A 23,641-nucleotide genomic window follows, 5' to 3' on the forward strand; every position below is an offset into this window, starting at 1 on the left:
GGAACACAATTGTGGGAAGAGGGATGTTGGTAGCTGGGAAAGTTTCTCATCCAAATGAAACCTTCCACTCCAGAAATCTCTAAATCTTTCCAAGCTGGAAGGGATAGACTGGGGATGAACTGGATGTACTTGCACTGTTCTTACTCCCTTTGGCTGAGCATTTGGTGTCAGAATTATGATCCTGCCCTGGATAGACCTCTGTTCTGATATCCTGTCTTCAGGATAACCATTTTCACAATCCTGTGCTATGTTCATTCCTCAGCCGTGTTAGGACAGCAGAATTTTCCGAAATGACTTAGCTGCTGGTACTTTCTAACAAAACAAATTAATATAAACTATCAGTTTATATTTAGACTGTGAAGGCAGTGCTGTGGTACAATGTGAGTATAACTGGTTTTTACATTAAAACATACCTGAAAGAGACACCTGGTATCTTTTAAAAGCTGTCTTGATGTCCCACATTTTAATTAAGTAGATCTTTGATGCACCTAAGTTTTCTGTCAGGTTGTTCCCTGTGCAGCCAGAATTTCTGTTTGTCTCATCAATAAACTACTGACTTGAGAACTGGCTGGGGGTTTTGCAATAAACTGTTCAGCAAAGGTTTTCCTCTCCTCCCATTAATGAATTGCTTGCTAATGACCCCTGATATTGGTAAAGGGATTTATCATTCACAAGTAGTTAGATTTTTCAAACACAGACAATGTTTGAACACAATGATTTGATAGCTGTGTTTCTGTATGTGTACGCACAGAGTAAGAGGAAACAGGAGAAGCTAACAATCATTCTTACTATTATTTTTATAGAAATAAGGGTAGTAGGAAACAAACTGAATTGTTCAATGTGTTTAGATCTTAGACTTCTTTCAAGATCCTTATTTGCAATATACAACTGTGGAGAAATGTCTTTGCTTAGTTATACTCTGTGGCTTTGGGCCATTTTCAGACTGTATCTTGTGAATACCCATCTCAGGCACTGTAACACTTTGAGGGTAGCTTTGTTCCCCGTAGGAGGGGCACTTCGGAGCCCTGTCTCTTTGTATCATCACTGAAGCCCTTTTAGGAGGTAATTCCAAAGGCTTGTTGTGCAGCTCTGTTCCTCTACTGATTGCTGAAGAATCTGGACCAGGGCCAAATAGAGCCAAGTGATTGGAAGTGCTGGGCATAGGAACGTGTGACGTTCTGTGCTTGGGGCTTCTGTGTGAACATTCAGGTTCTTTCAATAATCAGAACATTGAGGCATCCTCTGAGTGTAGACAGGAAATGAAGCAAGAGTTTGTGGGCTTTTGCAGAGCAGTCCAGTAGTTTGACCTTTTGGGTTCTGCCGATGTGGGAGACACAAATTATCAGCTCTCTGCAGTTTTCCTGTTTAAACCCGCTGCTTAAAAAGTGCCTCTCTCTTGATGATATTAGAACAGCGTTGGTGGGTTTGACTGCACTCATGCCCACAGCTCATTCTGGACAGTGATGGAATTGGAAATATGACAGTTGAGGGCAATCAGGACCCTGTCCCTATAGTCTGGTGTTCAGGCTGTTGTGACAGTAGAGGATATTTTCAAGGTATTGCTTTGCACCAAGGGCTATCTGTCCATTTTTCTGGAAAAGGCATTCACAGCATAAAAGAACAAGTGATGAACATAGAACTTCCCACATCTCTATATTTAAATGGCACAAACTGTGTGTTTGATGCCAGCCAGGGTTTAATGGAGGGGACACCTTATGCCATCAAAATGCCATAGTTTGTGATAAAGAAGTAATATTATGCATTCAGAAATCTCCCCTTTGGTACTGCTGCTTCTGGAAGATAGAAAAGAGTTTGTTCTAACATAATTCAACATATGTCATGTCTTGCATATGTCATGTATTACAATGCAAAGGGAATCTATTTTTAAATTTCCTTTCAAAAATAATTTGAGTATTTTTATTGCTGTGCCTATGACATGATCATGCACATGACCATGTAGAGATAGCTAGGGCATAGGTGCCTCATTTTAGCCAAAATGATTTGGGGTTTGAATTTTTTTCCTAATATTCTTTGGACTTTCTTATTGAAAATTAAGAAGTCCTATATTTTTATTCCAATAGTTTTCAAAATTAAAAAGATGTTTTTGTACTTTTGCACTCCACTTGGATGCTAAGAGGCAGACACATTATTTTATTTATAAACACTGTGAAAACCATTAAGATAAATGATGTTTTCTGCATACCAGAAGAAGATGTGTTTAGCTATACCAAATAGTGATAGACTGTACTCTTTTGTTTTAAGGAAATTGATAAATCAGTTAAGAATATCAAAAGTTATATGAAAGTTATATGTATTTATAGATGTCTATAGCAATCCACCAGGAGAGAAGTTTTTCAGAGGTCTTCAAGTAATTCCACAGTGTACCCAATCTTTCCAGTCTTAGAAACACATAAGTATTAATGCTATTGTGATGGAGCACTTTGTCTTAAATCAGAAGTCTCCAAAGCCTCTCAATGTGTACCATTAAAAATTACTTAAAAGTTTTTGAAAATTGTGGATGTGTGTAGCTAGACGGGGAAAATCCTGTGACGTACATTGGTACAAGTACCTTGTATTGTGAAAAACTGAGACCTTTAAGATATTCCAGTTTGTCACTACATGTACATGTGTAGACGTGGCAGACAGCTGTTCTTACTCGGATGTATGCTGCCTTAAATGTAAAAATATGTCTGGAAGTTCTCAGAAACAGAGAATTAAACACATGAGTATTCCTGTCCTTATCCCCACTGCCATCTTCAAAAGGAACTCAGGACTGCAAACAAGCATGAGAATGAAATAAGAAGGGAACTCACCACACACACTCTACCTCCTTTGTAGAAATTTGAAGTTGTGTTGAAGATGTAAGCTAGAGAAAGCTTAGTGCTGCTGGCAAGGAGCAAGGATGGAAGGCAAGTTTCTGGGTAACAGTCTTTTTCCAGAAAGGAGCCAAGTGTTGGGCTGGTGAACCAAAGCAGCATTTTGCAAAGACTTTTTATTTTCTGCAGAGAAGAGGAAGCTCAAGGCAGGACTCAAGGCATCTTGAGCTGAGAACATACTTAGCAATGATAATTTTGCATTTTGAAACTCTGCACTATTGTACATAAGAGATTTAAGGACAGAAACAAAAACTTAAATACTTTTGATACATTAAAATCTAGCTAATCACTGAAGTACAATAGATGTGTATAGTATTCACATAATGCTGTAGGAGAGAAAAATGCCTAGGCAGAAAGAATGTAACAATACTGGTTGGTGAGGAAGAAAAAAGAATGTGATGTAGGATATAGGACAGAAGAAAAAGTCTCTGACCAATGTAGCAAAAGCAGCTCTTTCTGCAAGACTTGTTATGATACACATCAGCTTTCCACTTAATGAAATAATTATCTCTGAACTACTGCTTTTAGGCCAACTTTATCTTGGTAGGAAGACATGTATATTAATATATTTGCATACTATATAGATATAATATATTTGCATACATCCTATGACTCTTAGAACAGCATGGGGGTTTTTGTCTGCAATAACAGAAGCAATAATTAAACCAAAACGGTTTTCATCTGTTGCAGTTGCATGGTTCAGTGCAGTAATGTAGCAGCTCCTGGGAAGGCCAGCTATGTTGAGCATTTTGTTTCTACTTCTGTCGCAGACATGAGAAGTGCCAGAATTGAGAGCAGTAAAGCTGTGCTGTACACACACATGCAGACCCCTGACTAACACGTATAAGAAATGCTTAATGCAATTTCCATTTGAAACTCTGCTTTTCGTGTAGATGACCTGCCAAGAACTCATAGGAAGAAGCCAATAGAATATGTGCCTGAAGGGATGATTCTTTATCCCTTGTTGACACGGGTTTTCCTAGAGTAAAAAGGGCACCGTGCACAGCAGATTTCTGCTTGCTTTAAAGAAGCGAGTCTGGTAAGAAGGAGCAACTTCTCTGTAGAACTGATTGCAGTACTTAGTGTAGCAAAACAAACTTGCTAATGTTAGAATTATATTTGTTTTTGCTAAGTATCACCCTCTTAGAGGTAGATGGCCCTGTGACAGAAGCATCCACCCACATGGCAAAATCTCTTTCACTATGAGTTGAATGCCCTTGTTTATCATCAGTACCATACTATGTTGGTACACAAGTCGCTTCTCTGATACATTTGGTCATTTTTATGTTTAGAAGTATGTTAAAATTCTGACTTAAAGCAAGCCATCTCATTTATTCTCTAAAAATTAAAGGTCTTTTAAAAATCCCATTTGTTTTCTTAACCTAACTAATTGGGCTCCTTCAAGACAAATAAAGGGAAAACTATGTTATTTTATGCACAACTTTATGCATCAATGAGTAAATCACAGGGAGTGCCATGAGGTAAATTAAAATATTATTCCAGTTAGACTAGAAAGTCTCAGTAAGCTGATAAAAATCTCAGACCGATCTTTACAAAAAAAAACCTATAAATTTTTAAAAATCTAATATTTACTTCTGTAAATTATTTCTGTATATTTATTTCTCATACTTCTGTGGATAGGGAGTCTTTACCATGCTCTTAGGCAATATTGCTTAGATTTTACTCAGTGGGACACGGCATTGATAAGACATAAATCAGCAACTGCTAAAGCAAGAAGGAAATGCTAAAGGCAGGTTAGTGATCCATCAATAGCAACAGTGACATCAGATAATGTCTTTGCATGTAGTATTGGAGATCTGTGATAAGGTAAAGAAAATAAATCTCTGGAACATGGATGAGGTCATTGTGGCTTTTTCCAAAGACCTACTAGTTAAAACCCTCTGTCTGATAACAAGCCAGAAATCATTAATTTGGCCAGTCCACAACCCATCACATTGGTGGTGTTTCTCTCAGCTGAAAAAATGCAGTAGTCCCTCCTGAAAAGTAGATGCTGGCAGAGAGGGAGGAGGATAGAAGCCCAAGTGCCCCAGCTGAAGTCTATTGACATCATTAAAGTCATGGGAGAAGAAAGCATTCCTGAAACTCCTGATTTAAAAGCTATGTTGTTGGTAGACACATTTTTTCCCTTGTATTGGTGAAGCTTAGTTTGTAATTAGTTTTGTGTTTTTATCACAAATGATTGGTAGAAGATTACGTCTACAATTTTGACTGAAATCAGACTGGATGCTGTTAATCTGATACTTGTGCAGTGAGGCCAGATATTAAGGCTGGTGTGAATCAGACAAGTATAGAACACTGTCATTTCTGTGGATTGCTGAAAGCTTCCTACACTGGAGAGGATCAAATGCAGGAGAGGAAATTCAAATGCAGCAAAATTTTCTTGACTTCATTTTTTGAAATACAGTCAGGTTTGGGATGGTCATTTTCTGACCACTTCCTAGGCATTTTGGTTTTGTTATTTAATGAGGGACTTTGAAGTAGACTATGTACATTCTCCAAGAGTTGAATTTTATTAACAGGTCTATAGTTAGATAGTCCATCAGATATCAGCACTTAGGCACCTCCATAGCTGACTGCCACTTCCTTTCTCCGTGGCCCAATTAGTTCAGATCTGCTGTAGATGCTGCAGGGATCCTGCTACCTTCATCTCTTCTGAGGAAAAGCAACTAAAATGTAACAAGGATATAGGATTTGGGGGAGAAGAAAGGGTATTTTATATTTGTCCATATTGTCAATAATTTGCTCTAACTAGGGTTAAAATGCAGAACTAAGGCTGTTGGACGTGAGGATGCAAGTATGAAATGGTCTATGTTAAAAGTGGTAGCTGAGTATTTAAGAAGAAACCGAATGACATAATTTGCAAAGCTGCTTAACTGAATTGCAGTCCATTGAATACATTTCTACTTCCATCATATTGTTTGTATGTATTTTCCAGCTGCTGGAGTGTATTTTCTTGGGCTCAGAAATCTCTTTTGGGGCAAATCTTAGCCTCATCCCTGAGGCCATCTGGAGTTTTCCCTAGGCTGCTATTGTATGAATAATCAGTTCTCTCACTTAAGAAATTCTCTGTTCTACATCATTAAATGCTGAGTCCTGCTGCTGCTATGACAGATCACTTTGCAGGAATCTACAAGGGGAGTTGTCTCTGATGTTAACAGTGAATCTTTGCTGTGGAACAAAAGAATACGCTGAAACAAGCATGGGGCAATTTGAATTTATAATATTTTAACACTGAAAAATAATAAAGGATTAAGCTGGTCAAAGTGTACCCATTTTGAGATCTGTGTTTCCAAAAAGTGAAGAAAGGCCTTTAAAATACTTTTGAGTAATTTTATGCCTAGGAATACTATTTGTTGCTCCCATCAAGGCAGTAGTGAGATAGTTATTTGGCAAGGAGAAGGGGAAAATACAGTGGGCTAGCTGAGAATTCAAAATGAGAGCAGCTTGCTATAGGCAGATGGTAGATGAAAGGAAAATGCTTCTTTCTAAAGCATGAGTGATAGCATCTAGTGAAGCACAGTAATCTAAATGACCTGAGGGTTTGTTCTTCCACCTTTTTGTCATGAACTTCTGCAGATATCTCCCTGACTACTGAAGGTCTCTGCTAGCTCTGTGCGTTAGGTACTGAAGAGCATCTCTAACAGATGCCTTTGTGTTGTGAAAGGTTTTCCTACCAGTCTTTAAAAAAACAGAGGTATTCCCAGTAGTTCTCTCTTTCTCTCTGTCTGTATCCAAATACCCTATAGCCAGCATCTTGTGCCGGTTGGCTGATTTTCTGTTCGCTCTTGATATGCAGCCACCTTTCTCTGCTTGGAAAGTGTCTGTTTTTAAAACTTTCTGCTTTCTTTGCTCATGTTGAAAGAGCATTGAAATGGGCAAATTTTGTGTGTAAATAGGTTTGAAAGAGTGACCTGCCAGAATAAGTTTTTATTCTGCAATGCTTTTAAACAGCAATCCTTACATACCAATGTGAATCTATTTGAAATGGACTCCAGTGCTGGACTTCTTCCTAGCATAGATCATGCCATCAGGTTGGCATATGACAACTTACGGTGCCCTGCGTTTGAAACATGCTGTCCATGCTCTTCTTGTCCTAGCGGTTGTTTTCTGTCTTGCAGCTTACTGTGTGTGTGTGTTTTATTTTGGTCTGTTTGTTCCTGTGTAGTTTGTAACAAAATCTCTTGTTTGTTTTCACATTTAGGAGTTAGTTTTGTAGATGTATGGTGAAATGATGCTCATGGCATGGCAGCATATTGTCATCTGAACAAGGGACTTGCCAGAGGCAACTGCATCATTGCTGATAGCATAGAATGTTGTTGTTTCATTCTATTTAGCTTTAAATCAGTCCATGTTCTATCTGAACCTCCTTGGCTTGAAGAAAATTTGGTTCTGCTAAGGAGGAAAAAACAGAAATACATTCAATGTGTATGTTTCCTCACCTAAAGCCCCTTGTCTGGATTTTCTGCTGCACTGTCACAAACCCCATCAATCTCTTCAATTTCTTCAGAAGGAAGAGAGGATTTGCAGGTTAACCAACTGGGAACGCAAATATGGATAAAACCAGACATACAGAAGACAGATGTGGACTTTTCAGAAATTCTTAATGCAATACAAGAAAGTAAGTTCTTCCTTGGATGCAAAATTGTGTTTATGGTAGAAGATTCAATTGAGACACATTGAAATTGTAACTGAAGGCACACACAAAATGGTGAACTGATTGATAAGAATCTATTTTTAATACCTCTCAGGAAGTGCAATGGATTATTGAAGGCTGGTAAGAAATCTTTTACTATCAGAGAAGTCATAGTAAGATTTGAATTGCTGTGTGCCAAAGGATTTCAGCAGTATATATTTTCTATGCAGACATAATCAGAAATAGTAAGACCCCTGATAGTCTAATCAATTCTTTGCACTCCTGAGTGGCTGTGTGAACTAATAATGTCATTAAAATGCTGCAGTCTGGGTTTGAAGACTGGATTTGAAGTTCCAGTTGTTCCAAAGTGTTGGGCTGTATTCACATTTTTGCAGCTGGTATTTTTTGGAGAAGTCATGAGGTTGTCACGACAAGTGAAGGTCCACATGTCTTAGATGGTGCACGAAATTATCACTTTTTATATGTAATGGGCTGTGGACTCAGAATTTGTTGGTTCACCCTTCTTAAATCCAACTGCAGAATGATCTCAACACTTGTGCTAGAAGTAGTGCTACTCTTGCCAATATCAGCAGAAGACACCCTCCTACCCAAAACTGATGCAATTCTGGAATCCAATAGAATCTGGAATTTCAGTGAGAATTTTTTGTATTAGTTTAAAATTCTTATGCAGGCTGAGAATCCAAATGCAAGGCATGGCTTCCTGGCTTCCTTATTTTCCAGTTTGATTTTAAAATGGGTGTTTGGTACATCAATTTTCTAGAGCGAGAAACAGCAGCTTACATTTTAGAGTGATAAAGGATGAATAAGAATGTGTAAAAATCCAGACTCTGCCTGATTTTTGCCATGTGATTAAGAAACTACACAGTAGTATAATCAGGCCATTTATTGTTTGTATTAGCTTGGGGGTGGATGGAAAATGCTCAGGTTACTATGATGATGATGGGGGCTGTAGTGGTTTCACCTTCACCAGTTTTTGTTTCACAAAATTAGTGTAGTGGTTTGAGTGTTTGCTAAAATCACTTATTCTTTTTCTGCTGTGAGATAGGATTAGGAGAAAAGCAAAGCAGGCTCAAACTTTAAAAGGTATAAAGACAGGTTTGTTAACACAACTACAAGAGAGAAGAAATTAATAAGGATCAGAACAAAACCTTCAAAACACTTCCCTCTCCCCCAGCAGTTTCTTTTCTTTCTCCAAGACAACGTATAAAGACAAAACTCAGAATTCTAGGTCAGTACCACTTACAAAATAGTCTTTCATCAGTTCATTTAGAGAGAGAATTTCTTTGGGTCTGTTATGGTAACTTTCCACAAGAAAGAACAATCTACTTGTGGCTTTTATCTCTCACAAAAACAGCCGCCCAGAGAAATCTGCAGTTGTGAAATCCCTCCCATATCCTGCAGCCTTTCTTGCAGCTGCATATGGGCCATGAAATTCATTGAGGTATCATTTTAAAGATGAACGGTTCCAAATGCAAAGGTTTTTCTTCATCTGTCTCTAAAACCATCTCCATCTCAAGAAACAGAGGTCTTCTTTTTCCCTGGAGGGCAGAGGGCTTCATATCACTTTATCTTACTGTGTTCAAGCTTCTCATAAGATCACAGCTACTTCAATATTCCCTTAGCTCATCACAAATACCTTTGCTCAAATCTACAATCTAAATATTCTCTTCATCACCCCAATATATACTTTTTTCCACGGTTTAAAGGGGTATTGTAGCATATTGCAGTCTGTTAACACAGCTCACAAAAGACTTCTAGCCCAAAAACCAAGGCATCTTCTCCATCTCATCATCTAAGATATAACTTCCCCTCAACTGACCCCGATATCTTCATAGTGTTTGTTTACATGTCCCTCACTCTGGCTTTCCTAAGACTCAGAGAAAAAGTTAGTGCTTTGCAAGCTGCATCTGTGCCGTGAAAGAGTTGAATTCTTGTCTGGGTCTCTCCCTCTTAGGCTGAGGCTCACGATGTTACATTTCAAAGCCGCGCTGATGGGCAGTGTGGGCTCAGAAACGGGGACAGGATTTCAGTAGCCAGGCTGGTGGACATCTTCCCCCCACCCCTCAGTGACATGGGGGTGGGCCCAGCCCAGGCTCAGAGCTGCTCCCAGGCGCCCAGGGGACATCTTCCTCGGCCCAGGCAGCGGTGGGGCAAGCCTTAAAGTCATGTTTGCAGGATGTCAGCAGAAAACTGGGCCTAGCCCGGCTGCAGCGGTAGGGCCCAGCCTGCCAGGCCCAGCGGCTGGCCCTCTTACCTGAAACAAGGCAAGAAGGAAAAGGAACTTTTTCCAGTATTCTCTGATTTTTAACCTGTGTAGTCCAAGGAGTTTCTAACTCTCTAATTGGTCAATCAAGCTGTCAACATCCTGCTATAACTTCCTTAGAAAAAATCACTTTCGTGCTAAAGCACAGGGTAATAATTTGAAATTGAATCACGTTATTACTTAAGCTACAGGTTTAGGAAAAACTCCAGCCCAGATATAGGCCTGGGTGCAGTTGGGATGCAGACTGGAGAGGCTGAAAAGGCACTGTAGTCTTTAGAGGTGAATAGACAAGATTGCAAAACATGGATAAGCAATATAATCTGTGAGTGTTATATGAATTAACATTTTGACTTATGGATCATTCACAAGCCATTTGAGAAGGATGCAGCTTTTATAGCCTTGGAGAGAGTGTTTTTCCTTTATCCAGACAGACATAGGGGCTTTTGGGAGGTTAACCTCTATTTCCTTTAGCTACATGTCGTTCATCAAAGACAAAAGGAATTCTGTACAACCCACTTTGCAGAGGCTTGTTGTGTGTCCAGGAGGCTGTTGAACCTGCAGCCTGTTTCAAATATCATCTAATTGGGGTAAGCATGTCTAAATATTCTTTCTAGGGTAGTTGCTCTGAACAGTCAGTGTTACTTTTATTCCCAGTTGTTAGCATTGAATGATAATTTAAAACAGGCTAATGATGCTTTTAGAAACCAAATAATTTTTCTTGCTAAGATCAGCTTTGGAATATTGATCTTCAGCTAGCATTATCCAAAGTGAAACTATTCTTGATGGCTTGGTGGGACTCTTGCTAATAAAATGACAATTAACAGAAACATGATCTCTGAGTGTGTTTCCATCCTCTCACACAGAGTTAACATAGTCAGGTCCAATTTTTTAATGGAAGTTCTTATTTTTAGGCACTTCAGTTTTAGTATCCAGCTTCAGAAAACTAAAGGAGTTATCTTGGTTTTGGGTCCTACCTATCAGCATCTTGATCTGAAGTGACTTGTGAATCCACTGAGATTGTGCATGGACTCCTGCTCAGAATTTATCAGCATCAAGTTTTCAGAATATATATTCTACTATATTTAGAATAAAAATATTTGTATACCGACTTTTTTTTCCTTTTGTTCTTCAAGGGATTGTGAATTATCAAGTAATTTTGGTTTTTTAACAAAATAGAACATGAGAGGGAGAAAAAGGTTTGCATATTTAAGCTGATCTAAAACCAGAGGGAGAATTCTTATTATCTCCTGTAGCAATGCATGTGCTGCTCTGTACTCCTGTTAAATTTCACTACTTAAAAATGCATGACTGTACATTAACACCAGTCTGTCTCTCAAATGGCATTTATATATATAATAAAGCCATTATATATCATTCTGTTAAGTACATTCGTGGGTATACGCATGTCAGGGTCTGAAGGGGACAAGAGGGAGCCCTGATTATCCTTTAAGCAACAATTTGGCCATGTAGGTGTTCAGTCCATTGGAGTGGAAGGGCTCAGCTACCTACAAGCAGCAGGAGAGTTATCTTGGAAGTACCATTACCATTACAAACATAAAGTAAACAGGATTTGCTATATAAATTATCTATTTGGTTTTGTAGAACAGTATTGTATTCATTTATTTTTAAGTGTATAATGAGACTTGAGGTAGAAAAATTATGTCAGCAAATGTTGGGTCCCGTATTTTCTGTAGTGACCATCGTGTCAATTATCTGCATATTTCTGATACAAACAATTTTCCACTGCAGTCAATCTGGTCAAGTCCCGGTAGCTATTTTCACTAATCAGCTTCCACAAGAGAGTTGCTTCCACAACTTTTTCACTGCTGAGAAGAACTGTATTCTAAAATTACCTTAAAATAAGATTTTTTTTGTCTCCTTACTAGTCCTCAGGATAATCCAGTAATTCTGTATTTCAAGCCTTCAGACGCATTCACTGTCTTGCATACCAACTTCTGTATCTCAAAACATCTGCTTAAAAACTATATATTTTGCAACTCAAAGCATTACCAGCATTTCAACAAGCAGCAGTTCTAGTATCTCAGAGGCCTCCTCTTTTATACCAAAGCAATCTTAATGTCAGAACAAAGATAAATTCCCTCAAGTATAGTAAACAGGCAAAACTTGCATTTTTACAGCTTTCGTTGACACTGTCTGCAACAGATATATCTATCTTGAATAATCTTCAGAAAGATTCACTGCTTAATTATTTTGGGGGATTTTTCCACTGTTGTTTTCAGATTGTATTGAGGTTTTATATACATATACAGATTCACATGCCGCTGTCATGGAGGCACTGATGGGTTTCTATTCAGTGAAGTTCAAGTCATTCAAAATTCTTTTTGTTGAATACTGAGATTAATTATTCTCATATGAACATGTGTGCAAAATCTGGTCATGACCTACATCCAAATTATTATCTGATGGGGTGAAATGTTTCAAATCTTGACTTTTGAAAGGGTGAAGGACATAAGGTTAGTCTGCTGTGCTTTGATGTGGCAATTTTTCTCTCTTTTATAAGCATCTCTAGGATAATTTTTGGGGAGCGAAATGAATGAATGTGGGAAAAAAATCTGTAATATTACTGTTGCATGTGCTACAAATTGGAATCTCTTTGTTGCCTTTTAAATCTCCTAAAGCCGCTGTGGTTTCCCCTAGGACAATTTGGAGGCAGCCAGCGATACTGAGGAGCTGCAGGCTCTCATCGCATATAACTAAACAACACCAGAAATTCAGAATCTCTTTTACAAACTATGCTGATTAGGTTAGCACATTAGCCTAGTATTTAGAGTGGATTAATTTGGATGTGAGGACTTCTATGTTGTTTCTGAGACTTACACTTGTTTTCCATGCAAAACTATTGTAATTAAAAATACAATTTCTTTCATTAACCTTGTCCCTATTTTATGCATGAAAATGAAGATGAAGGATTCTTGAATATTTTGATACGGTTTTCTTTTTTTATTACCTACAGATGTAATAATAGACTTTAGGTGCTGTAAAAGACACAAACAAAAAGGGAGGAAACTTTTCCCCATGCTCAAGTTTGACAGAGAAAGAGTAGTATATTTAAATTGCAACATATGTCTGTTTTAAGGATGAATATTATGGATAAGGCTCTCCTGCTTGTGAGCATGAAAAATAGGCCACCTGCAGAGACTGGGGATTTGGTATTATCAGCAATTTTTTAAAAGGATTCTGAAACTGGGCTATGACCCCTGAAGAAGGAAAAGGTGAAAAGTAAGTCACAAAATACTCATGATCACTGGGAACAGTTAGTGGCTGTTAATTTCTGGCAGGTATTCAGTCTCTCCACAGTGGGGAATTGATTTTTACACCTGTAGCCAGTTGTTAGAAATGAGACTAAGTTGCCAACAGCAATTAGAGGTTTTTGGCTGTTAATACAGATCCTCACCAACAGGAATTACAGTTGCATGTCACTAAATTAGGGGAGCTGAGGGCAAGCAAAAGCAACAGGAGTTTATTGCACAAAAGAAGAATGATTCCAAAAGTCAGTCAGGCTTGCAAGAAATTTGAACAGGGATAGGGGGTTAGACTAATTTCTGTCGAGACTATTAGACATTTGCTGCCACTGTAGTCAGTTGAAGAGGCTCAGTAGCTGGGACCTTTGGGGGTCCCTTCTAACAGTTATAACTCTACTTTCATAATTTTGGATTTTGCCTATGAGGCATGAGATTAGAGAGCTGAAGTCCATCCACAGCTGAAACATGATCCTCAGCTAAGGCATTTTTCCTCTGGCACACATCTCTTCATCATCTTTTTCATCAGACGTCTTGTGCATGGAGTACAGAGTGAACCTGGCTGCCCTGCCCCTCCCATCTGGCAGTCACTCCAGACCTTAACATCTATACTTTTTATGAGGGTTGGTGTACCACAGCTTAAATCTGTGAGCGATTCCTTCATGCAAGACTGAGGGCTGTGTAGTGGGTGGATCTGAAAGTGTCAGATTTATATGCATCAAACATGCCAAACTGTGAAAAGAGAAATATCTGCCCAGGTTTGTTTACTCAATGCCTTTCAAAAAACAGTATTTATTTAAGGCCCTCTGCCTCTGGCTGCCCCACAGGCCTGTACAACTTCAAACATCACACACATATAGTAGATTAAAATTCTGCCTCCTTATAATAAAAAATTTTCAGAGACAATATTAATCCAGAAGGTAGTCGTTTAAATCATTTGCCCCAAAAGAAGCATATCTTTTATAATCTTTTTTAAATATCTTTTTTATTGTGACAGCAGATTGTTTATTTTTCATCAGAGGTGTGTCGTAGTGTCCTAAATCTTTATGTGGCTCATTCATGAAGAAAGCATTCCAACAGTGCTCATCAGATTTTAAAATTAACATGGTATATATTTATACCAGAACTAAAAAGGTATATATTTATACAGAACTAAAAAGTGAAATTATTGAAGGGTTATACTTGCTGTCTTCATATGGTCCAGTGGTGATTTGAATGCATTTTTTTATTTTTGTTTTTTAGTAGCTAAGGATGTCAACATTTTTTTTGATGAGCTAGAAAGTGTGAACAGCCCTTCCAAAGATGATGATTCCCTGCTTCACCATGGTAACTTGACCTGTACTTCTGATGATGCCAGCAGGCTGGAAGTTGTGGGAGAGGTAAGGACACAGAATTACTAATGCAATATTTATTCATGCCCATTATAATATAATTTGATTTTAAATCTCATTCTCTACCATCAAATTGTGTCTAATCTTTCCCATGAGAAATGGTTTACCATTCTTCTGTTATAATGCTGAAATATAAAAGATTTCAAATTCAAAAGTTTTGATTTCCTACACCCTCAGTGAAACATCTGTACAAATCTAAGGCTTCAATGCTTCTGAAATGGCTGGAAAATTTTCCCCTCTGGTCATCCTTTAAGGGGAAAGAGTGTGGAGAGGATTTATCTACAGTTCCCATGAGAATTAAGTGTCAGTTATGAGACACATTCCCTTCCAATGAAGAACAATTATGATGTGCTGGTGCATAATGATGATTCAGAGAACATACCAGGGAGGGAACATTCAGCACATAGTCCCTTTTAAAATCTGTCTTAAAGCAGGCAAAGTGTCATGGACTCATGATAAAAATTTAGACCTTAATTGCTTCCTGTGTCTTTTGTGAAGAAAGGAACAGTATGCCCTTTAATTTTGCCTCTCACCACCCTGCCACCCGTGGGTGCTAGGGTTGTTTCTTCAGCAAGTGAAGAGACGAGGGACTTCTCTCCTTTCCTCCACCTCAGGAATGGGGCTACATCTAGACTACTTACTGAACTGGTCCGATGTTACCTGCAAGTTGTGCCTGAGGAATTTTTGGCAGAGGGCTCACTGGAACAGATCAGAACTGGCAGGGACCATGCTAGTAATTAAAAAGAGTGAAAAACCACAGGACATTGCCGAGGGCCCTGCCCTGACCCTCTTTTGTTTACTAGTTTTGATAGAGTTTAGAAGAGGCAATTAGACATTATCTTTTTCAGCAGCTAGAGGGTTTTGTAATACAAGTTCTTTTGTGCAACACTGCTGAGGAAAGAGAGATTTTCTTTGTTCTAGAAATTCAGCCCATAGAGAGCCGCACTCCTCGAAAGTTTAGGCAGATAATTGAAGCAACTAAATTCAGGACACCCTGAATATGTTTGACCTTGCTCACAGTTTAATCTTCCTTAATCAGAGCTCTTCTCTAGCTTTCCATAAAATGTACAAAGTACCCTCTTTGCCTGCTTGCACCATAATAGGTTAATCTGAAAAGATATTCCCACGTTGCATTTTCGGACCATGCACCATATGGTTTTTAGAAAAAAAGAACAGGTGAAAGACACATGATTTTGTAAGTTAAAGAGGAAAAATTGACAGAAAACTATCAGAAGGACATGCTGCTGTAATGTAATAATATTAAAAAAGCAATACCTCAAAACCTTTTTTTTCTCTTAGATGTGTCTTCTGGTTTTTTTAATGGGAAAGGGAAAACCTTTGAGGAATATGAACAGATTTAAGGGGTCTTTTTGTAACCATAACTGAGGAAAATAGCAGTGTCAGTCAGATATAGGTATAAGATGAGGGGAAAAAAATGAAAATTGAAAGTCTTAATGGGACTTCAGGGATGCTGCAACCTACATAAAATGTTTCAAAGTACTAGGTCCCTGCTAAAATCTAGAAGGAAAAGATACACAGGAAAAGTTCCTGTTAGAGTGAAGTCTTCACTATCTTCCAGTATCCTTTTTTAGATGAAAGAATTGAGTTTTGATGTATGGGACTTCCCCACTTTTTCACCAAAGAACAGCAGTCAGACCTAGTGGTTTATATTTTTTCTTCATCAGTTTAGGAAAACTGTATTTTGATGTCATAACACAGGTAAGGGAGATGCAATATCTGGAGGAAAGTAAGACAAACTTCTGTCTGGAATAGCATAAGCCTGTAATAATTGAATGATGCAGAAGTCCTGCAGCTGACACTGCTGAACCAGCCCTGACTGTCTGTGTATCATGCTAGATCCTCGAGAGTTCTTGCAAGTCCAGACTCAGTCTATAAAGTTGCCTTAGAGTCTGTAACAGAGGGCCAGAGAAAGGATTCTTTCCCAGAGGCCATAACAGTCTAATAGAGTGCATCAGTCTGGATTTGACATACAGTGTTCCTAAAAGGAAAAGGACTTTCAAGTACAGATAAGGGTGTCCAAGCTGCCTTTCTGAGTGAAAAATTACAATACTGTAGTTGGTAGTGTTTCACAAGTCCAAGAGAAGTAATTGTCCCAGGCAGTCATATTTGTAGTGGAAGAAGTCTGACAAGTCAAATACTTCGGCTAAATCGCATAGATACTCTTTAATACAAGGTTCTGAATTCATTGATGAGTCAGTGCAGGGCAAACCAATTTTCTTCAGAGAAAGCAGAAACATAGGAAGGGGCAAATCAATTTTTCCAATGGAGTCACTACTTCATGGAAAGAAGGACACATTTCTTATGGTACTCTCAGGATGAGTCTGAGTTCAGATGAGGAGTGTGTATTTGAAATGGATCTCTCAATTGCCCCTACCCGTGATTTCTTTGTAGTCTGGAGCAGTGTTGGATTTTATACCTGTGTTCTTTATGGATGTAAATCCAGTGGGTCTTTTGGACCAGACTACAGTAGTCCCATAGTGAGTCCTTAAGCCTAATAAGCAGGTCCTCAGCATAGATTGTTTTGCTCTACACCTCCTTTCCTATTATGCCAAAAATACATGTTCACTCTGACTACTGAACAAGAGGCTTGCCAGGAGAATTAGAAATCACAACAGGACCACCAAGCTGACCCACAGCCTCTAAATCTCCTGCTACACTCTTCCTTTATTTAAATAACCTTAAATATCCTTTGGGTTGTTTGGGCTTTTTTATGTCTTCTTGACAGAGATTTTTAATGGAAAAAGATAAAATGTGCCTCCTGAGCTGTTTTCACATTTAATGTTCTATGAAAAATACTTTTTGTATCTTGATAATATCATTTATCAGCATGATATGCAGTATGGATATAAATAGTTTGCTACTGTTTTTTCCTTAGAGATTAAATCTTTTTTCTTTTGTTCTTTTTGGACTCTAAGAAATATTCCGCTGTATCAAGTCTGCCCTAAGTTGTTAGGAGTTAGGGACTGCAATGAAAGAATGTTAGAAAAATTCCCTTCGTCCTTTAGTGAACTGGATGTATCAAGGGGATGGGACATTTGGGATGCTTTCATTGTTTTTTTTTTCATTTAATCAAAATGCCAGCTGAGAATCAGAAAGATCACTGGCACTAAACTCTCTGAATGGGAAAATTGTTTGGGGTTTTCTTGTAAAAACAGTTTTTCCTATTGTAATGTTCACTTTGTGATTTAAATTCAAAAGCAATTGTCCTATGGAGAAAGTATTTTGAAGATTTCCTCCTTCCCCCAGATGTGAAAAAAAATATTTTTTTATTTTCAGAGACTTGATTGTGTATTATAGGGCAGGGCTATTTTTGGCAGGAATAGCAGAGCAAGTTTTGGAAAAACAGAGGTAAATTAGCTTAACCTTCCCTTCACCTTGGAGCTGCACTGATCTTGAGGTTCCTGAAGGTCCTTGCCCTTTATATTGTTCAGAGAGAGAGATGTTTGTTCCCATGTATCCTTCACACTGTACATTTCCTGCATGAAACACTCCAATCATTGCAAACTGCCAGGCAATTTTAACTTGTCTGAAAGTGAAAGCTTAAATGCTGGGCCAGACTTGTATAATGTAGAAGTAATGTTAAATTGTGAGGAGGATCTGTAGAGAATTTCATCTCATGACTTACTGGAAAAAGCCCAGTAGTTTGGTCTTTTATATCTCAGGAGAGTGACTTCTTTGTCCTCTTATTAACAGTGAAATCAAGTTGTGTTTTTCTGTCAGACCAAACTTTTTTTTTAAGAAAAGATACAGTATTTATTGCTTTTATTGTTTTATGTGCTGCTACACCTGAAACCAGGAGTTCTTTCCAAACAGACACAAATAAATACATCCGCAGCTATTCCTTAAACCAGGAATATTCTGAAGTTAGTTTTGATGCGGTATAGTGAGGTCAGTACAGAACCTTCATATTGTTGTCTGTGTCTGTGGGGCAAAGCAATGAAAACCTCCATGCCAGGTTTTAGTGCTTCTCACTACAATAAACGTTAATGATAATGTTAATGTTTACTCTTTGCACATACACAAAGACATTCAGCCATATAAAGCTCTTAATTCTAAATTTACACTTCAGTAACACCATTCTCTGCTCTATTTTATAAGTAAGAAATTATCTCTAATCTTATGGAGGGTGATGGGGGAGAGAGGCTTGTGCTTTCTATTCTCTCCTATCCCATCCCCATATCCAAGGATCCCATCCAAGCATTTTCCTAAGGCCTCCTGATGCCCCTTAAGATCCCCTTAAGTAGAGAAGTCTGTGCTACTCTCAGATGAAGTCAGAAGCACCGTATGTGAAGAGCCTAAAACTTGAACAGCTTGTTGGGATTTTCTTATCTTTCCTGTTGAGTATTACTGATGATGCAAACAGCAATTATCAAGGCAAATTAACCTGACTGAATCGCTTGATTTTCTCTTTACAGGAGGTACCTGATAAGAACAAAATCAATGGACTATATTTTAGAGATGGGAAATGTCGGATTGACTACATCCTTGTGTATAGAAAATCTAATCCACAAACAGAGAAGAGGGAAGTATTTGAGAGAAATATCAGAGCAGAAGGACTTCAAATGGAAAAAGAAGTAAGAGATCTTCCTTAAAATAACTTTCATGTTGAAGCTATATAGAATCTGGGGGTATGGTTTACTCAGAAACTCCTTCACTCTGTTGTAGCAGTAGAAAAATGCTTTTAAGGATGCCTAAATATAGGCTAAAGCAGTGCAAAAGTGTAGCCTTAAGGAAAATCAGACACAGGGATTGAAAGCCAAAGCAGGCCATTATAGTCATCTTTTTCAACCTTATGGACAAGTAAACCACAGAATTTTGTCTGGTGTGCTGTGCAAAACAAAAAACAGAAACAAAAACAAACAAACAAAACCAAAACCAAACAAAAACAAAAACCACCAAAAAATGGTGCTGGGTTTGAAAGGCCTAAGTTCTACTGAGTTCAGTCCATACTTCTGCAGCTACATTTTTTTTCTAGCTATATGCTCCACTGTTTGCTGAGGCTCCTGGTACTCTTTCCAGAGACCTAACTAGATCCCTGCCTTCCTTTATCTGTCAGCTTAGGCTGTGAGAAGTCAGCAACATAAGAAGTATTTCGGGAGTTTGAAAACAGCTTAGTTTCTCCTTATGTCTTAACCCTAAGCACTGAAATAATTGGACAGTACATATTAATCATTTTTATCTATGTTATTTCCAACATAATGTCCTAAATTAGTAGGTGTTTTATGGATAAGAGTTGAGAAATTAGCGAAGTGTCTAAAATTCATTGATATGTTAGGTAGCAGGAGCAAGGTTTAAAGAGACTGTATCTCTTTTGCCAAGCCTATGATCTTCCTTAAGTTTTGATAATGTGCTTAAGCAGGGCTTAAGCCTCATTTCCATCCAGAACAGATATTGCTGAATGTTTACTTTTATTTGTGCCTAGTGGGCTCACACTCATGCTAATATGCATTGCATGCTGCCCCTGATGGAAACAGAAGAGGACTTTTCAGGATATAGGCTTTGGTCAATTAAGCAGGTGTTATATATTAGCTCCCTTTCTTTCAGTGAATTCTTGGTACATGTGTAAATATTCTGTTTATGTGCTTGAAATGCACACTTCTTTGGAGAACACTGGGGAGGAAAAAAGGGAAGCCTTTACAGAAAAATGAAAATGTTTCTTTTCTTTAAATGTTTTTGATTTGACATGGTGTATGTAAATGCATTAAGAGCATTTACTGGTTGCACCAAAAGTTGCCTTAAATTGTTCCTTCAAATAAGCTGGAAGTCGTCACCTTCAGTGCTGCAGTAATTGATAGATGTTTTCAATGCCAGAGATTGTTCATTATCACATTTCTTGTATGTGTACTACTGTCTACATGTTACTGTTGTAACCCAACATCCAAGAACATGAGAGTGCTGCTGCAGCTATTCACCTTTACATCCTAGGATTCTGCCCTGATTCCACCAGGAGAGATACTGACAAGTCTCTGAAATTTGAGCAGTGTAGAAAATGAATGGGGAATGAATTCTCCCTATTAATACATATGTCTAATGGTATAAAATAGTTTTTTTCTACTTTGTGGTTTTTGCAGATTTATTACTGTGCTAAGGTCAGCACTGAAAACTATGAAATCACTTTCTATTTTAAGTATTATGAAACTTATTGCAACTTATTGCACTGAAAACTTTTTCAAATTGATTATTGAAGCGCTTACTGTAGAGGATTTTTTGCTTTCAAAACCAATTACTTGAACTTTGTTGCCTAGGCTGTATGAATGATCTGCCAATTTGATTCTTCATTTCTGTTTCTATTTTGCTAGTGACATGCAGTTTTATTTCTTACTAATCTCATTTACCCTTGGTGTGACTTCTTGCCAGAATGAGTAAAAGTACATTTTCTAAATTCAGAATGATCAAAATGAGGTTGTGCTACATGAATTTGCTAATGTTTTTAAAATCTAGGGTAGCAATCTTTTTAAACATATGACTCTGACCTAAAATTAAACCCTAGCATGTATATTTTATGATTGCATTAGTTTCTAAATTTAATTATAATCCTGAAGGAAATATGTGCATCCTTAGTACACTCCCTCCCCCATCCTCAGAGATTAAGAACAGTACTGCATAACACTTAGCTTTAAACTAAGATGAATGATCACCTGGTGTCTAGAATATTTCTCATTATTTTTACTTTTCCTTTTTTGGAGACTACACATCATTTTGAGTGTTAATTCTGGAAGATTATAGCTGCAGGGCTTTTTTCAAGTTGTTCACATGCAATATAATGTCTCCACTGAAAAAAGTTTGCTCCCAGATGAAACAAGAAAACCGTCTGTGGCTTTGGCCACAGAACATATCCAGAGGCAATAGGTGGTAGCTGTTGGACTGAAAGAAACTTTTTACCTTCTGTGAATTTGTGTGATTGTTGGTTCATTCTCCTTTGAGTACTGGCTGTTCATATCTTGGCATTTGATTATGTTAGCCCTGTCCTTTTAATGTGAAATCATTTGCAGAGAGGAAAACTTGCAGAGCTATCCACACTGCAATTTCAAACCCATTTGCTTCACTGCAGGGAGGATAAAATGCACTGCAGTGGCTCACTGACAAGTACAGCATGGTGAAATTCCCAGGAAGTGGTGAACGCAGGGAGCAGAGTGTTCACTTAGCAGCATGAAATGAGAAAGTGAATCTGAAATTAATTCACAATAGTTGAAATAACTTTAGGCACAGTATCAAGGTTGTGTATCTGAGAAAAAGGTGATAATGTTTTGCACATATTCCCCAATGAATTTACACTCACAGTCTTCAGTTGTGCCACATTACTCTGCCTTGGAAGTTCTGCCAGATTTGGTGCTCAGTACATACAGTAGTAAAGCTACTTGGTCTGGCTCCCAGACCAAGGAACAGATAACTAAAATAAAAAAATTTTTAATGAAAAATTATTAAATAATAGAGAAAAAGAGTAATAAAACATTTTTAAAGAGTGGAAAAATATTTTTTTAAAAATTAAAGAGTAACAATTTTAAATTGAAAACAACACTCTAAGAGTGAATGCTAATTAAGCGATACAGCACAAGTAATTTTATGGTAGTTCCCCCTCCTTTTCTGTGTATATTTGTTCTGGATAGGATGAGTGTGTTGACTGTGTCACATCCAGACACTTCAAGACCACATCCAACACATGTGATCACATGCAGAGATGCTCAAATAAGGTAATCAGAAATGTAGGTCACTCCTGGAAAGGAGACCCTATTTTCTTTTCGGCCAGGTGTAAAATTTCCTTTGTTCACTTATGCTCTATTCCAATGTCCCGCAAGTGAAGTAAGTGTGAAATCTTGGCTCTGGTATCCTTGATGACCCTGCTGCTCTCATTTTCAATACTCTTTGAAAAAGACTTATGTGTGGGGAAAACAGAGAGGATGGTCTCCAAATGGAACATGTTCTTATGGGACACGAGGTACCAATCACACAGTAAGTTTGTAGGCACTGATACCATCTGTAAATATCACATGAGACTCAATCCTTCCAGAGCTGCTGGGTAAAAGGTTAGCAGGGTCCACATTCTGATGGTACATTTCAAATTCATCTAAATGCAAGATAAACCTGAGATTTACATCAACCCACTGACATGCAAAGGAGAATTACTTGGGATCACTTTTATGTGAAGAGAAAATACAGATAGTGCCTTTATTCCTGCAGCATGAATTACTGTTTACCTGTCCTAAATGACCAGGTAGAACTAAGTTGCTGTCAAGAGTATCTACGCATTTCTGGTACATGAATACAGTATTATAGATATCATTCAGTAAGATACTTTAAGCTGTATATGATAATCATGCACGGAGGCAGCAGCATGCAGCAGCTAATTTGTATTACTCATTCACTTGCAAATTTTTTAAGCTGCACTGTAAAGTAATACAAACGCAGGATAGAGGTAAGAAATTTATACTGGAGGAACAAACACAGACCACATTTGCATGTCTAATTTGTACAAAAGAAAAAGAAGAAAGCCATCCTGCATTTAACTAAAAGGAGTGTATCCAAAATGAATCTGATGTTGAGTTAGGATCTGATCCTGTAACAGACTACCTTTAATTTGAACTTGGCATGATTTTTTTGGTTTTTTCTGATTCTCGTGAGTACACTAAACTAAGTTGTACAGAGTATTTCTAATACTAAATGTACTTGATGCACAAGATACTACAAGAAATGTAGTAAATGGGAACTAACCACGTAAGTAGTGAAAATAGTATTCAGGCCTCTTATTTTATATATTTTGTATATTTATTGTAACTAATGTCTCAGTAAAAAAGCAATTAACTACTTTAAAGCACTAGCATTCCTTACTGCCCTGGAAAGCAGGTCTCCTCACAGCTACTGCAGGCAGAATGTGCTTTAGAAACTAGCTTCAGATTTTTACAAGAAACACCCAATCCATTTGGACTTCTGCTGGTACACTGATCTTTGCATCTCCCTGATAAAAGATGTCAGTGTAGTGCTGATCTAGTTTTCAGAAGAATCCAAGTTATGTGGGTTTTTGTGTTATATGCCTGATTAAAAATTTAAACTTTGCCATCATAAGTGTCAAGCTGTCACCAGGGCACCTGTAATTGCATTCAATCCCTGCCTCAAGTAGCAGCTGACATTTCTGGTGCAACATCTGGCAGCAAAAATGC

General features: G+C 37.9%; 1 protein-coding gene across 1 annotated transcript in view; it reads left to right on the plus strand.

The window, feature by feature from the left end:
• The window catches only part of ANO4 (anoctamin 4), a 120,515-nt gene that overhangs the window by 8,354 nt on the left and 88,520 nt on the right, over positions 1-23,641 (plus strand). The window contains exons 2-4 of the mRNA XM_066319366.1: positions 7,405-7,515; positions 14,317-14,453; positions 18,902-19,060. Coding sequence (XP_066175463.1) covers positions 7,405-7,515; positions 14,317-14,453; positions 18,902-19,060 — 407 coding nt within the window. The remainder of the gene's footprint in view (positions 1-7,404; positions 7,516-14,316; positions 14,454-18,901; positions 19,061-23,641) is intronic.

The sequence above is a fragment of the Sylvia atricapilla genome, chromosome 5 (assembly GCF_009819655.1).
Source record: "Sylvia atricapilla isolate bSylAtr1 chromosome 5, bSylAtr1.pri, whole genome shotgun sequence".
NCBI lineage: Eukaryota > Metazoa > Chordata > Aves > Passeriformes > Sylviidae > Sylvia > Sylvia atricapilla.